This window comes from Anolis sagrei, chromosome 2 (assembly GCF_037176765.1).
Source record: "Anolis sagrei isolate rAnoSag1 chromosome 2, rAnoSag1.mat, whole genome shotgun sequence".
NCBI classification, from domain to species: Eukaryota; Metazoa; Chordata; class Lepidosauria; order Squamata; family Dactyloidae; genus Anolis; species Anolis sagrei.
Window position 1 is genome coordinate 270,284,256 of NC_090022.1, and position 15,866 is coordinate 270,300,121.

The 15,866-nt window shown below is 40.2% G+C and overlaps 1 protein-coding gene across 2 annotated transcripts in view; it reads left to right on the forward strand.

The window, feature by feature from the left end:
• Positions 1-14,820, forward strand: part of DEPDC1B (DEP domain containing 1B) — a 32,103-nt gene extending 17,283 nt beyond the window's left edge. The window contains exons 6-11 of one of the 2 annotated variants that reach the window (XM_060761525.2): positions 845-892; positions 2,980-3,120; positions 4,523-4,689; positions 5,993-6,169; positions 7,311-7,499; positions 11,190-14,820. In XM_060761525.2, the coding sequence (XP_060617508.2) occupies positions 845-892; positions 2,980-3,120; positions 4,523-4,689; positions 5,993-6,169; positions 7,311-7,499; positions 11,190-11,351 (884 nt within the window). In that variant the 3' untranslated portion in view covers positions 11,352-14,820. The remainder of the gene's footprint in view (positions 1-844; positions 893-2,979; positions 3,121-4,522; positions 4,690-5,992; positions 6,170-7,310; positions 7,500-11,189) is intronic. The other variant, XM_060761524.2, reaches the window with a different exon arrangement.
• The last annotated feature ends 1,046 nt before the right edge of the window (positions 14,821-15,866 follow it).

Consider the following 15,866-nt stretch of genomic DNA (forward strand, 5'->3'; position numbering starts at 1 on the left):
TTAATGAATATATTTTAATAAAACTTACATTGATTATAGCATAGGTTAATACATTATTTTTTCACATAATTACCATTTAGTTCAATACATACAGTCATCAGTGTGACGTGTTTTTGATGTCTTTGCCATTGAAGTGTCCCACCGACTTTTTCAATCAGTTCATCACTTCGATTTTCACTTCATCGTTGTCGGAAAAGTGTTTTCCAACCAAGTGTTCTTCAATTTAGTGAACAGATTATAGTCACTGGATGTGAGATCAGAGCTGTTAGAGGGGTGGCTTAAAACATCCCAAACAAATGAAATCAACAACTCTTGTATTGCATGAGCAGTGTGCGGACGTGCATTGTCATGAAGGAGACAGATAGAGAGAAACAGAATGAGGGCACTCATCTCTAACCTTCACCACAACTCCAGTCGATGAGCTACTGACGACTGGCACTGCTCATTCATTTCCGCAGATTTTCCACTCCACTGTAGTGATACCAACTTGCCCCATGAAAATTCCTCACGAGAGCTACATGCTTTGTAACCTTACTTTCTGGTTGACCCTCGTATCTGTTTTTATTACTCAATGTGTTTCTTTATTTAAATTTGTAATGTGGCATTGCATTTTGCTATATCTGTAAACTGCCTTGAGACCCCTTTGGGGTGAGAAGAGCGTGGCAGAAATATAGTAAATAAACAAATAAATACTTTTCTAAAGTACATTATTCTTGGTGATATATTCTGATAATTTCTGCTGCATAGCTAATCACTCTGAGTTTGTACTCATTTCTTTGTTTTGTATAAGAAACTAATGCATTTATCTGTTTCAATAAAATCTCATCCCCTTTCAATGCTGCAGAGGAGCTGCCTCATTGGGTTCTGTCAGCAATGAAGTGCCTGGCAAATTGTAAGTATTAGTTTGACAGAAGTGAAGATTTTTCTCTCTTTCTGTTTTTTTTTTTAATTAATTTCACTAGGACAAACCTGTTACTCAACACAAGTGTTCCGCTCTATGATGTAAGAGGCACTGTAGTATGGTCCCCCTGCCTCTACTCTGTAACATTTGAAGGTCAAAGTCTTTTGGAAGGATGTTAGTCTCCAGCAGTGTTTCTCAAACTGTGCTCCTCTGGGTGTTTTGGGCTTCAGCTCCTACAAATGCCAGCCAGTTTAGGAGGTGTTAGGAATTGTAAGAGCTAAAGTCTAAAATATCAAGAGGAGCACAATTTGAGAAACTCTGGTCTACAGTAAGCTGTTTCTGCCAGCTCAGATTACCAAGGTAGTTGTCTGGTGAGGCAAAGATCAAGACATACAAGGGAGCTGCCGAGCAGTGAGTCATAAACCATAGAGTTGGAAGAGACCTCTTGGGCCATCCAGTCCAGCCCCCTGTCAAGAAGCAGGAAAATCACATTCAAAGCACCTCCGAAAGATGGCCATCCAGCTTCTGTTTAAAAGCCTCCAAAGAAGGAGCCTCCATCATACTTTGGGGCAGAGTTGTTCCACTGATGAACAGCTCTCACAGTTAAGAAGTTCTTCCTAATGTTCAGCTGGAATCTCCTTTCCTGTAGCTTGAAGCTATTCTTCCACATCCTAGTCTTCAGGGCAGTGGAGAATAAGACTGCTCCTTCCTCCCTGTGACTTCCCCTCACATATTTATACATGGGTATCATGTCTCTTATCATGGGATAAGATGCTGTTTCAGCTTTCTATCTATATCTGATGTGCCACTCCCTTCTAGCCTGTCACCATGGTCTCATTGATCATTGTATGAGTAAAATATGTCTTGCATTGTCGAAGGGTTTCATGGTCGGAATCACTGGGTTGTTGTAGGTTTTTTGGGACATGTTCTTATGTTTCGCCTGCATCTGTGGCAGGCATCCTCAGAGGTTGTGAGGATGCTTGCCACAGATGCAGGCGAAACGTCAGGAGAGAATGTTTTTAGAACATGGACATACAGCCCGAAAAACCTATAACAACCCAAAATATGTCTAACTTTGCATGACTGTAGTTCAGAGATGGCAGCCCTTGAGTTATCAGATAGGTACTATGCCTCTTGTTCTGGGTTTCTGCCCAGACAAGAAAACTAGTGTTCTTGGTTTGTTGACTATGGAAGATGGTCGACATGGAATGGACAGTGTGCATTAATTTCTTGATTCTATGACCTTCTCAAATGAGATATCTTGCACTATGGCGGGAGTATTGGCAGTCATTGATCACCCGTGAACCTCATCAGTGGTAGGGCCAATATTTCTCCTCCTTCCCTTGAGATCTTGTCTATTTTGCAACAGCCCTAGCTGAGCAATGGTAGAAAACAAAGGCTTTTCATCCCTGGTTATTGTAAATGGAACTGTCTTGGGCATGAGAAGGATCCTGCTCTCAGCTAACTTCAGATTTTTGAAATTTCTGAGTTTTGGAAGAATGAACCAAATGAACCTGCCTAGAAATTGTTGGTTGAGTAAATAAGGGGTGAGAAGGGCAGTGGACAAATTTGCGAGAAATAAATAAATAAATATTTGCCCACTCACCCCATGTTATTGGATCACTTTCCCTGATTCCTCATGATGGACTATGTTGACCAGGACTGATGGAAGTTGTAACCCAGTAGTAACTGGGGTGCCCCGTGCTTTCATCCAGTTTAGATAATTTTCAGCACCTATATAAGAACTACTTAAGGTCCTGTTTTAAATTCTGAAATAACATGCAAATAAGGAACCTGTGCCACTGAAATTCTTTCATAGTTGAAGACAATAACTTATTGTCTATCAACCAGTTCCTGCTTTAGAACTGGTTGATAGAAATAAGTTATTCTGGGCTATTGCTTTCCCATATTGTCCTAGACACATAAAACTATTTTTATGTGTTGTGAGTTAGTTAGTTCCTTCTTTCTTCAAAGTCACTTCAGTTTTTTTTGTCTGGAAAGGGGATTGGCCATATTTCTGCAATTTGCTAAAGTCAAATAAATATTGACTTCTTTTCTCTCTCCCTCATCTTCCTTAGGGCCCAGGTGTCCAGATTTGAAACAGCCAACTTACTCAGGGTTTGAAAGAGATGTCTTCAGAACTATAGCGGATTTCTACAGCCACATCAAAGAGCCCCTTCTCACTTTCCAGTTCTTTGATATCTTTGTTAGTGTATTGGGTAAGTTGTGTGTCTCCAGCACAGGGTCCACCAAGAGGCCATCGACTGCAGTAAACCATACTGAGAAACCTGAATGGCTTCAGCCTTAGGTGGACTTTTCACAATGTCCTTACGCTTCTCTCAGAATTGAAAACTGTTCCATCAAGAATCAAATGTTCTGAGAGTTCTTGTGCTGGAAATAGCAAATAAGCAAATAGGTTGAGCCAGTGTGAACCTGTTAAGAAAAAGAACAGTTGGCACATTCTCCCTCACTTTAGGATCCTGAAACAACAGAAATTCTTCCTATAAAGGAGGCATAAGGCACCAGAAACCTGTCTTATTTATTCATTGCAGATGAAGATAGAGCTTGTGACACAAGCCACTTCTTTTATTGTACTATATATCGATGTATTTTAATGTGTTGTCAAAACTTTCATGGCCGGAGTCATGGCCAGAGTTTTCCGGGCTGTATGGACATGTTCCAGAAGCATTCTCTCCTGACGTTTTGCCCACATCTATGGCAGGCATCCTAGGAGGTTGAGGGGTCTGTTGGAAATTAGACAAGTGAGGTATATATATCTGTCAAATGTCCAGGATGGGAGAAAAAACTCTTGTCTGCTTGAGGCAAGTGTGAATGTTGCAGTTGACCCCCTTGATTAACATTTAAGGGCTTTGCAGCTTGAAAGCCTGGCTGATTGCTGCCTGGGGGAATCCTTTATTTGGAAGTGTTAGCTGGCCCTGATTGTTTCTTGTCTAGAATTCTCCTGCTGTGGACAAGTCTACACCAAACACAGTGCCCAAGCACGAATCAAGGAACATGAAAGGCACTGCAGACTAAGTCAACCAGAGAAGTCAAGTATAGCAGAGCATCTGATGAACCAACCTGGCTATGGTCAATAGGAGCTAGGATTCCTTCTTAACCATAGATTGCAAATCAGCTCAGAACTTGATTACTAAGGTGCATAAACCTGATCAGCACAAATCATGATTGGTGCTATGATACTCATATGACAGGACATCAATTGTTACAGGGGAGCTCCCGGTAGTGTAGTGGGTTGAATCCTTGTGTTGGCGGGACTGCTGACTAAAAGGTCAGTGGTTCAAATTTGGGGAGCGGGGTGAGCTCCTGTCTGTCAGTTCCAGCTTCCCACGTGGGGACATGAGAGAAGCCTTCCACAGGATGGGAAACATCCGAGCGTCCCCTTGGGCAACGTCCTTGCAGACAGCCAATTATCTCACACCAGAAGTGACTTGCAATTTCTCAAGTTGCTCCTGACACGAAAAAAATATGTTACAGGAAGAGGAATATAAATATTCGACTAATCTTGTAATTGATTAAGAGATCAGTAGCACATGCATCTAGATGAAGCTAAAGAATGTGACTGATTCTGGTAGTTGAATGTAAGTCTTATGTTTTGACCAGGACTCTTGCAGAAGGAGAGATTGGCTATTGAAGCACTCCAGATTTGCTGCCTTCTTTTGCCACCACCTAATCGCCAAAAGCTGCAGCTGTTGATGACTATGATGGCCAGGATCAGCTCAAATAAGGATCTGCCACCACTCTCTGATACAGTTGGGACGAGAACACTGGTGCGTATGTGGGCTGGAGATGACAAGGCTTGTGGAATTGATTTGGAGAAGACTTGTCCATTGCAAGATGAGACTCATTTCCAAAAATCTGCAGCATTGTATTTAAGAGGATGTGGCCGGGAAAGATGTCTAGTCTCACTCTGCCTGCACTTTCTCACTTTCACTGCAAGCTGGAAACTGACAACACATATTTTGATTTCCTTGAAAAAAGTAATCAAGAACTGGCAGCTCACCCACTCCCCTTCTACATTCCTTTAATCTCCCTCCATTATCTGATATGGAGCCTGCTTCAGATAGATGAGAGTTGGTCTTAAGCATCCCTTACCCTTCATCAGGAAATTCCACTGTTACTCAGATTGCAACCTTGTGATTTTACTTGAAATTGTAAAATGCAGGTTGTCATGTTCATTTGGCTAGAGACATATAGGAGACATAACTGACAGTCGGTCTTGCGAAGCACCTATATTGTACTTGGTGCACTCTGAAAGAATGAACTGAAATTTATTGGGCAGTTCATGAAGAGAAGCGGGTTATATTGACCGTCCATATAGATCAGCGGTCCTCAAACTTTTTTAAATAGAGGGCCAGGTCACAGTCCCTCAAACTGTTGGAGGGCCGGATTATAATTTGAAAAAAAAAACATGAATGAATTCCTTTGCACACTGCACATATTTTATTTGTAGTGCAAAAAACACTTAAAAACAATACAATAATTAAAATGAAGATCAATTTAAACCAATATAAGCTTATTAATATTTCAGTGAGAAGTGTGGGCCTGCTTTTGGCTGATGAGATAGGATTGTTGTTGTTGTTGTTGTTGTTGTTGTTGTTGTTGTGTGCTTTCAAGTCATTTCAGACTTATGTTGACCCTGAGTGAGGGCCAGGTAAATGACCTTGGAGGGCCGTATTCAGCCCTTGAGCATTAGTTTGAGGACCCCTGATATAGATATTTAAAAACTGGGGATGTCTTAGGGAAAGAAAGAAGTGGCAACCCCAATTCAATATTTATCTTAACTAAATAAGCAGGCACACAAACCGGATTTTTAAGAGTTAAGCATTAATTGCTCTGGAACTGTATGGATGAATTTTCCAGTTTCTTTCACATTCATTAAAAAGAAACCCAAAGGTATTTTCCATTCCAGATATGAAGTTATTTGTGTGAGTTAGTGGGCTTTTAGGGGCAGAAAACCTAACTAAGACTTAAATCTCATCCTCTCTTATTGAACAGTAATAAATAAGAATGATGATATATGGTATGCTGTGAAAACCACCACTTCCGTTCTTTGATTCTTATCTCTTTCAGATGGTTCAAGCTTTTTCTCGCTGTATCCTATGTTCTGAGGATGAAGTTGACTTGGATGAATTACTAGCTGCTAAACTGGTGTCGTTCTTAATGGACAATTATCACGAGATCCTAAATGCTTCTCCTGCTTTGAAAACTTCAGTAGAGGAACATGTAGCTCATCTTCAAAGGGTTCAGGTGGGAGTTGCAAGGCAACATTTTTTTTCTCAGCGCAGGATCCTGCTTAAAACTAAAGAATATCTTTTACAGGAAATAAACAGATAATTAGTTCAGTGTTGCTAAATTTGATTAATCACTTTATTTATTTATTTATTTATTTATTTACAGTATTTATATTCTGCCCTTCTCACCTCAAAGGGGACTCATGGCAGATCACAATGCACACATACATGGCAAACATTTAATGCCATTTTCTAGTCTTACAGACAGATAGATAAAGGTATTTTTGGCATTTCCACTTTGGTGCCTGGAGGTTATACTTGATTCTGGCCACAGGGGGGAGCTGTTGCTTCATCACTATGATGCTGAGTCATTCGATCGTATTTCCTCCTTGCTTTTTGACCGCTGGCATTTTTTAAATGGTGTCATAAAATACCTCCCCGCTTTAATTTCTCTACTCACAGCTCAGCTGTTTTTGAACTGCTTAGGTGGACTGGTGGACTGTAAGCTAGGTTTAACAGTCGGGTGCTCAATCCAACTCTTGCGTTGAACTTTTAGGCAGTGATCTATTGGAGCTGATGATTAGATGGTAATTAACTACCTGTGCTACAACCCTGCCCTGTCTGTTTTTTTAAAATTATTTTTTATTAATTTTTAATACAGATAACACAATAATACAATACAAACCTTAGCCATCTTAAAAAAAAATATCAAAAACTGTTTACAACTTTTAATGGCTAGGATACAGGTTCCAATTGTGCTACCCTTTGCCGTATATCTCGATTATTTACCCCTTTAAACCCACCTTTCCCACCCTCTTCCCACCTCCCTCCCACCCCCATCTGGGTTTACTTAAATAAATCTTGGAGGTGAAGTTGAAAATTTCCTCTTATCAAAGTTTTATTTCTGTAAGGCTACCAAACTTTGGGGGTGGAAGGCAAGGAAGCAGGCTTGCTGTCCTAATATGATGCTTCAGTTATGTCAGGAGACAATTGCACCAGGATGGAGCTACCACCAAAAAAGTAAAATCCCCAAATTTGCTTCTTCTCTTCTCTGTTCATATCATTTTTATCCATGAATAGGCTGAAGTACAGACCATGAATGTCAAAATACAAACATCTGACCTTTCTGTTAAAAATATCTTCCCATTTGTTTAAAGCAGATCAAGTATCCTGGAGCTGATACTGATACAACTTTGCCTGTTCCATCATTTTGTCACCAAATCAGCACCGATGAATTTGAACATCAAAGAATAAACGGCTGTCAGGAGCCACTGGCAGGCTTGTTAGAAAAAATTGCGACAAATACAGAAATGTCCCGCAAAGAGAAGAAGAAAAGGTTGAAAAAGGTAAAGGAAATAGTCACATATCTTAGTAAAGTTCACTCCTCAATCTTAACAAGGATTTGTTGTTTTCCAGTGTATGTGAATACATGCCACTTAAAAAATTACTATCTTCTAGTCTCTCTTTCCCTTCCCCAAGATTTTAAATTTTGTTTCTGTGAAATTTGCTTTTGGGTTAGTCTTTGTGAATTTTAATGCTAGGGACTCATAAAAAACTTTCCTGGGCCTCCACATCCACTGGGAGGTGGGAGCGGGTTTGTTTTCTGCTGCCCTGAAGACTAGGACATGGAATAATGGCTTCAAACTACAAGAAAGGAGATTCCATCTGAACATTAAGAAGAATTTCCTAACAGTGAGAGCTGTTCAGCAGTGGAACTCTCTGCCCGGAGTGTGGTGGAAGCTCCTTCTTTGGAGACTTCTAAATAGAGGCTGGATGGCCATCTGTTGGGAGTGCTTTGAATATGATTTTCCTGCTCCCTGGCAGGAGGTTGGAATGGATGGCCCACAAGGTCTCTTCCAACTCAATGTGTCTGAAATACCTTAAGCACTGGAATGTGCTGTGTTGGGAGAGGGTGAATACATATTTCCCCAGAACAGGGTGCTACTAAAGAGCATAATGTTTCTAGGACAATACATTTACAGACTAGCAGGGGTGGAAAACCTGGCCTTCAATCTCAATTGATGTGACCAGGAACTCAGCCATTATGGACTTCCCAGAGGCAAAGTGCACCTCAGGCTGCAATACATGGCTGTCAGTGCTGATGTTCTAATGCAAAGAACATAGGGTTGTTGTAGGTTTTTTCGGGCTATATGGTCATGTTCTAGAGGCATTCTCTCCTGATGTCTCGCCTGCATCTATGGCAAGCATCCGTCAGGAGAAAATGCCTCTAGAACATGGCCATATAGCCCCAAAAAACCTACAACAACCCAGTGATTCCAGCCTTCGAAAATGCAAAGAACATATTTCCCCCTTTGGGGCAAATGTTATTTTATGTTATAAATTGGCCTCATTTTTATTATTTGTAATTTTTAAAAATATACCTTGAGGTTTTGAAGGATAAAAAACACTGAGGAAATAATAACAATAGTGTGCCATATTATCCAATTATATCTCTCTGATTCTTAAGTTCTTGGATAGAATCAGAATTGTCGGTGGTCTAACATTCTGGTCAGTAACACCTGAAACCATTGAGAGTGATGTCTATTGGAGGAGGCGGGCCCTTTCTTTCCCCTAGATGTGTTCACTGTCTATAGGTATGGAAGTAAACAAGAAAATAATACCTAACCAGCACTGCAGACCTTCTGGTTACATATTAAACAATTTTGGATTTGCCAGCAGTTTAACCTAATTAAGATTGTGGGTAGATATTGAGCTGTGCTTGAAATCATGGCAGACAGCTAAGCTATGGAGCCCCCATTGGCAGAATGGGTTAAATCCTTGTGCTGTCAGGACTGCTGACCAACAGGTTGGCGGTTCAGATCTGGGTAAGCTCTCTCTGTCAGCTCCAGCTCCCGATGCAGGGACATGAGAGAAGCCTCCCACAAGGATAGTAAAACATCAAACATCAGGGCGCCCCCTGGGCAACGTCCTTGCAGACAGCCAATTCTCTCACATCAGAAGTGACTTGCAGTTTCTCAAGTTCTTGACACTAGAAAAATAAGCTAAGCTGTGCCTCTTGCAAAAACTACATTTACAATGGGTAGCTTTCCTTCCACTTTTCTGGGGCTGAACATTTTGTGAGTAAGATCAGCAGCAAGGCAGATACTTGTGATGGGAAAAATGCTTCTCATATTTCTTAATATTTTAACCTATTTTCTGTTGTTAGAGGTTAAATCTAATTTTATTCTGCAACATTTTTTTGCAGCTCAAAATCCAGCACTAGAAGGTCTGCAGGTTTTGAGGAGGCAAAAGGAGGACTCAAGGCAGGAGGGGCAGGGAACTTGGTCTCTATTCAATTTCTTCCTGAAGTACAGGCAGTCCCCGAGTTACAAACATCCGACTTACAAATGACTCATAGTTAATAATGGGGGTGAGACAACAAGAAGTGACAGAAATCTACCCCTCGGGAGGGAAATTTCATAGAATCAGTTGGAAGAGACCTCATGGGCCATCCAGTCCAACCCCCTGCCAAGAAGCAGGAATATTGCATTCAAATCACCCCTGACAGATGGCCATCCAGCCTCTGTTTAAAAGCTTCCAAAGAAGGAGCCTCCACCACACTCCGGGGCAGAGAGTTCCACTGCTGAACAGCTCTAACAGTCAGGAAGTTCTTCCTCATGTTCAGATGGAATCTCCTTTCTTGTAGTTTGAAGCCATTGTTCCTCCTGAAAGAGTTATCATGGGAAAAAGGTGTCTCCCCAGAAGCTTTCTCACCAATCCTAGTTTCCACCACAAGCCAGATTTTTCAAAATTCAATTATTCAATTGACAGAAAGTTAGGTGAAATTTTCTGAACAGGGGCACAGACAATAAAGCAAACACCCCAAGGGTGTTAACCCTTCCCTATGCTATAGATAGATTGATTGATAGGGCTGAAGATACACTTTAAAAATCTGTCTGTTCCAACTTACATACAAATTCCATTTAAAAACAAACCTACAGAACCTATCTTTGTTCATAACTTGGGAACTGCCTGTATATGAACTTAACCTGTCATATAATCCAATTCAAAGAAGATAATTTGGATTCAGAAACTGGATTATATGGCAATGTCAATGGGGACTTAGACTAAATATATACTGGATTTCTAAGTAATGGCTTACGACACAGTGTTGGTTTAATGACAGATTCCCTCAGTCCTCAGACCTCCCTGAAACTCACTTTGGACAGTTTTCCATCACTTTGGAATAAGCTTCTAGTGATGGAAAAAAAGACACCACCCATCATTTCCACTGATTTCCATTGTTCTGTCAAAAAAGTTATTAGATCTGTTATTTTACAGATTTATGAAAGAATTTTTAAACTCCAAATCACAATTGCTCAGAACTATTGAGAGGGACTTTTAATTGTAATATAAGGGCTCTATACACATAAAAGTAGATTTGGCTAGCAGAAGTTTTGCATTTGGTTAGACACCAGGATGATGTCAAAAAGTAAAAATGGGCAAAAAGCAGAACTCATGTTTTTTTAAGCTTGCAAATGCTAAAAAACTAGGTGGTACAGAGTTGGCAGAGAGGAAAAACAGCATATCTAATAGAAAGAAAAAACTCAGTATGTTTAATGTGCAGAGATGAGAAGAAGCAGACCAGGGCTTCAAAGTATGGTATGGTTATGATTTAGATCTGTTGAAACCATAATGTCAAAAGAACGAGTAATTGAAAAGCAGGAGATTCTTGTTCACTCCTCCCATGGCTTAGGTTCAGTCTTTTTTTGAGTTAAACTTGGGGCTAGTAAAAAAATGAAGAATTCCTTTGACAGGCTGCAACAATGTTATTACATTCCTCTTAAGTTAAAAAATCAGGATTCGTTTTGTTTATATAATTGTATTTCTGGAGATTACAGAAACCAAAAAACAAAAACAAAAAACAAACCGTAAGTAGTGTGTGCTTCTGTCTTGGAACTGAAGTAGTGTGTGTCAGGATTTGACAAAACAAGGAGATTTCCCCCCTTGTGAGCACATATTGATAATATCTGCTTTAATGAACAAGTCACAGTTAAAATGGGTCAAATAATTGAATCTGTGCTTTTTCCTTCTAGTTTCAGAAATCCTACCCCGATGTATACAAGGAGCGATTTCCTACTCCTGAAAGTGAAGCAGCTCTGTTTCCAGAAAAAAGTAAACAGAAACCACTGCTGTTGCTATGGGCATTAAAAAAACCTTTCCAGCCATTTAATAGAACAAGAAGCTTCCGGATGTAGGACTGTGAATATGCTACTTCCACTAATGGTCAGATTTCAAAATGGCTGGAATTTTGTTAACTACTGAACACACTTTAACAATGAAAAAGAACTGGAACAACAAATTGCTCTGCTGAGCCATTATCAGTATTAGGTTAGATTCAGACTTAGGGTGCGTCAGTATTTGGATACATTGAGACTTAGAGTAAATCTATGATGTTATTATGTGATTTCATTCTACATCAAAGAACTAATGTAGCTTGACACCACTTTAACTAACATGGTGCAATGCTATGGAATCATGAGAGTTGTAATTTTTGGAAAATCTTTAACTTTTTATGTCAAGGATTGCTGGTGCCTCACTAACTACAAGTCTCAGGATCCATAGTATTGAACCATGACTTTTAAACAGGTGTCAAACTGCATTAATTCTACAGTGTAGATGTACGCCTAGTCATACTTAGAGCAGAGATACTGGAATCTGGGATGAGTTGGTCTTAATTATGGTACCATTGATTTCAATAGGTTATATGTAAGTATAACTACATATGACTTGTGCTTTTAAAAAAAACTGGACAGTAAAAGTTATCTAACAATGACCTGGTTTTGAATTCTCATATCTGAGATTAATAAGAAGAGGTATTTCAAAGTATCTTTTTTTGTGTGCACAAATCACAGTAAATCCAGGATCTTTCTAAGCAGTTTCTAGTTTATTCTAAACCTGAGCAGTTTCAGAACAAACTAAGTTTTTAAGCCATGATTTGATGATCTCGGCTTGTTCCAAAACTGGTAAACACAGTTGGGATTCCTAGGGGCACATCTACACTGGACATTTAATGCAGTTTCAAATCGGTACTGAAGGAGGTAGTTCCACTGTACACATTATTACAAAGGAAATTCTGGAACCAGTTTGAGGCCTAAATAACTAACCACACTGATGCATATGATGGGCTTTCTTTAGCACAAATTTGTGGGAGTTTATTGTTTGGCTGCTGCAGTTTGAAGCTGGCTTCAAACTGCATTAAATGGTCAGTGTAAATGGGGGATAGGTCAGTGCATATCAAATTTTAATCTTCCAGGTGTTTTGAACTTCAACTCCCAGAAACCCCAGAATTTTGAAGTCCAAAAGACCAAAGACTGAGAACTACTTCTATAGACATAATCCTCCCAGTGTGTGCTTTTAAAGTCATTTTGCATAGTGCAACTGAACTTTTCCACTTTGGGGCTCTCCACAGGTGAGAAAAGTCATAATTCTCTTAGATGTTGGAAAACGACACTTTCTCTATACTTTCAGCCATGGAACTGGATATAGGAGTGCTTTTCAACATGGAAAGAGTTGGTTGCATTGGGATGGAAAAGGTATGGGATGGAGATAAACTGGTCGACAGTTCCATTCTGCCAGGCTGATATTGAATCCTGGCTATAGTTTCTTCCATTTGTACCAAATGGGAAAGGATGTGGGGGCAGGGAATCCAAATTTCACAGTTGGACAGTTAGCTTAATGTGGACCATCATCCATTTGCATTATTTTGTTTGCTTGTAATAAGAGTATTTCTTAACTGTGAATTTAGCTGTCTTTGTTTGTGTTTCTTTTTAAATATTGGTTAATTAAGGACCCCCTAGTTTAATCACAGCTTGTGAGAAGGGGGTAAAAAAGGCTGCCTGTGGGCAAAGTGAGTAGAGATTGCCATTTCAAGATGTGGTAAATGTGTTTCTTACAGGAAGAATGAACTTTGTATGTATATGTTATTGGATTTCTCAAGGGTGTAAAATGCATATGAATGAACCTGAAATACTGGAATATTGGTCTGCTGGTTAACTGCAGATCAAATAGTTAACGAAATGTCAAACTACTGATTTTCAACACTGGGTCACATGTTTATGTGAGAATACTGATTTCTGAAAAGGGCTTACTAGTGCACTGCTTCCTAAACTGTAGGTCCTGACATCAAAAGGGATCCCTTTAGCTCAGTGGTATCCAACCTTTTTTTGACCAGGGACCACTTTGACCAGGGACCACTCTCCAACATTAGTACCAAAAGGGTTACAAATGAATTTTTGGTCAACTTTAGATTCAATTTGGTTATTTGGGGTGTTGATTCAGAAAATTGCATTAGATAGACCACATCTGCTCTAGTTTCTGATACAGAACTTATGCCATCCAGTAGTTGCCATCTGCTCATGCACAGAAAACCATATTTGATTATCTAGAGCTGATGTGGTAGTAGTAACTTTTTTGGGTAGGCAGCCAAAAAACCCTCCTGACAGCCCTGTTGCCTTTGTGCTATAAAAGGGTTTCACAAGACCAGTCGCTCTCATTGCCACTTGGTTTCGAGGCAACGGTGTAGTAATGGTGAGGCCGCAAGCCATATCTTCGTTCTTGCGGACCACTAGTGGTCCACGAACCACAGATTGGGAACCACTGCTTTAGCTCAACAGTAAATGTTTTATGGATATCACCTTGTGGCTGCTTTAGACATTTACACAGTGTGCAGTGTTTACAGTGGACTCTGCAGAAGATGTTTTAGCTATACTTCATAAAAAAGGAAAATCAGCCTGTTTAGCAAGCCTTGCAAATGCTGATTTGGTATCCATAAGTGTTTTATTTTTATACCTATTTCATTTACTTATATACCAGGGGTCACTTAAACATTTCTCAGGTCAAAACGAGTCACAAGTGAAAAAGTTTAAGAAGCCCTGTTCTAGTACATGGTAGGATCTTGCTTATGCAGCACAAGACTGATTGTGGGAAAATGTCTTGTCTGTTGGCTCTACAAAGGGGAAAAAATCATTATTTCATAAGTTTGCGTTATTTTTCACTTTCTTGAATACTTACCTTCATTACTTTGTTCAGCATTACATCACGCATGGAAGGCTTGTACAATTGTTTCTTACTGCTTACCATGCTGTGTCACATTGCCTGAGAGCTGAAGACCAAAATACACGGAGTCCCTGTTCTAGTTTGTACTTCCGTTTCATAGAACCCAACATGTGCCTATTCTTCATTCTCCACCAAGCATCCAGTACTATGGAGAATGTTGTGTTTGACATGGTTGATTTGATTGACTAATTGAAAGTCATGAGCTCTTCCTGGTTTGGACTATAAACATGCAAGTATAATAATAGCTACACATTGTGTGTTAGGAGTATAAACTAGGAATGACCTATATTACTATTTATCCTTAATATGTCTTTATTTGAGCTCAAACAACTCTGTAAACTAACTTAATCTGAAAGAGAATCATTGGCTGTAGGTCATCCAGTCAACTTCATGGCCGAACATTGATTTTTCAGACTGAATTCACAACTTCTAAAGGTAACTTCGGGGAAAGGAGGGAAGTTGAGGGGTTTGTGATGCACCCTTACTGAAGGACAGGGCACGTCTTTCTGATGTACATAATGAATTTTGTACTGCAAACATACATTTTGAATGAACCCAAATCTACTGCACTTCTAAAACATTTCAAGAAATAAAGCTATGATATTTTAATCTTTGTATTGGATTGTTTTCTTCATGAAGGTTTGACCTTGCCTTCCTTTATGGCTAAAAGTGTGTCACTTGCCCAAGGTCACCCCTGGCTGAGTCGTGATTCTAACCTTGATCTCCAGAGTCTCAGATTGTGACACCATAATGGAGGTGTATAAAGTAATGTCTTGTGTGAAAAAAAGTAGATATGGAGAAGTTTGTGTTCTCTGTCTCACAATGTCAGGACTTGAAATCATCAATTTGCGATGGATTCATGGGAGATTGAGAGATAACACCATACAAAACTAAGCTGTGAGTTGACTGTCACAAGATACAATTAAGGTTGGATACTTATATGGCTTTGAAAAGTGATTGGATAACTTAGGCGATCCCTCGTTGTCCCGAGTAGGATAGTCTTCCAGGATCAGTGTGCTGGCGGTGAGTCCGTAGGTGACTGTGGAGCCCTATTCTTGATCTGCATCTTCTCCCGCAATGAGGGCATTGGGTTCCAGATGGAAGGCGGTCCCAGTCGGGGTTGGCTTGATGCACCTTCCTCTTGGCACGTTTCTCTCTTTCGCCCTCCATTCGTGCCTCTTCAAATTCTACAGCACTGCTGGTCACAGCTGACCTCCAGCTGGAGCGCTCCAGCCGAGCACCAAGTAAGGAGCACTCCTTACTCAGCTGCAGGCCATGCCAGGCCTCACACAATCGATCTGAAAAGCAGGCTTATCTGCCTTTTGTATCGATTGGATTTTCGTTTCAGGAGGGCCATCTGAATGGACCGAACAAAACGGAAACTCGAATGAAATGAATGGGACAAATTTCGGGCCCATGGCTGGTATGGCTATGTAGCAACTCCTGTTTCGGAGGCAGAATGCTTCTGTATTTCATTTGTATTTCATCATGGGTAGGGAGGAGATCCAGGAGACAACCTGCTGTCAATCGAGACCTGCTTTGTATGACCGCTCAGAAAGATGAAAAAGGTCACCCAGGGCAAAGTGGCATCACTGATAGTAATGGCTGTCTAAAGTTCTCCCCTGCAGGTTGAGCAACAGCAGGTTATGCTAGGT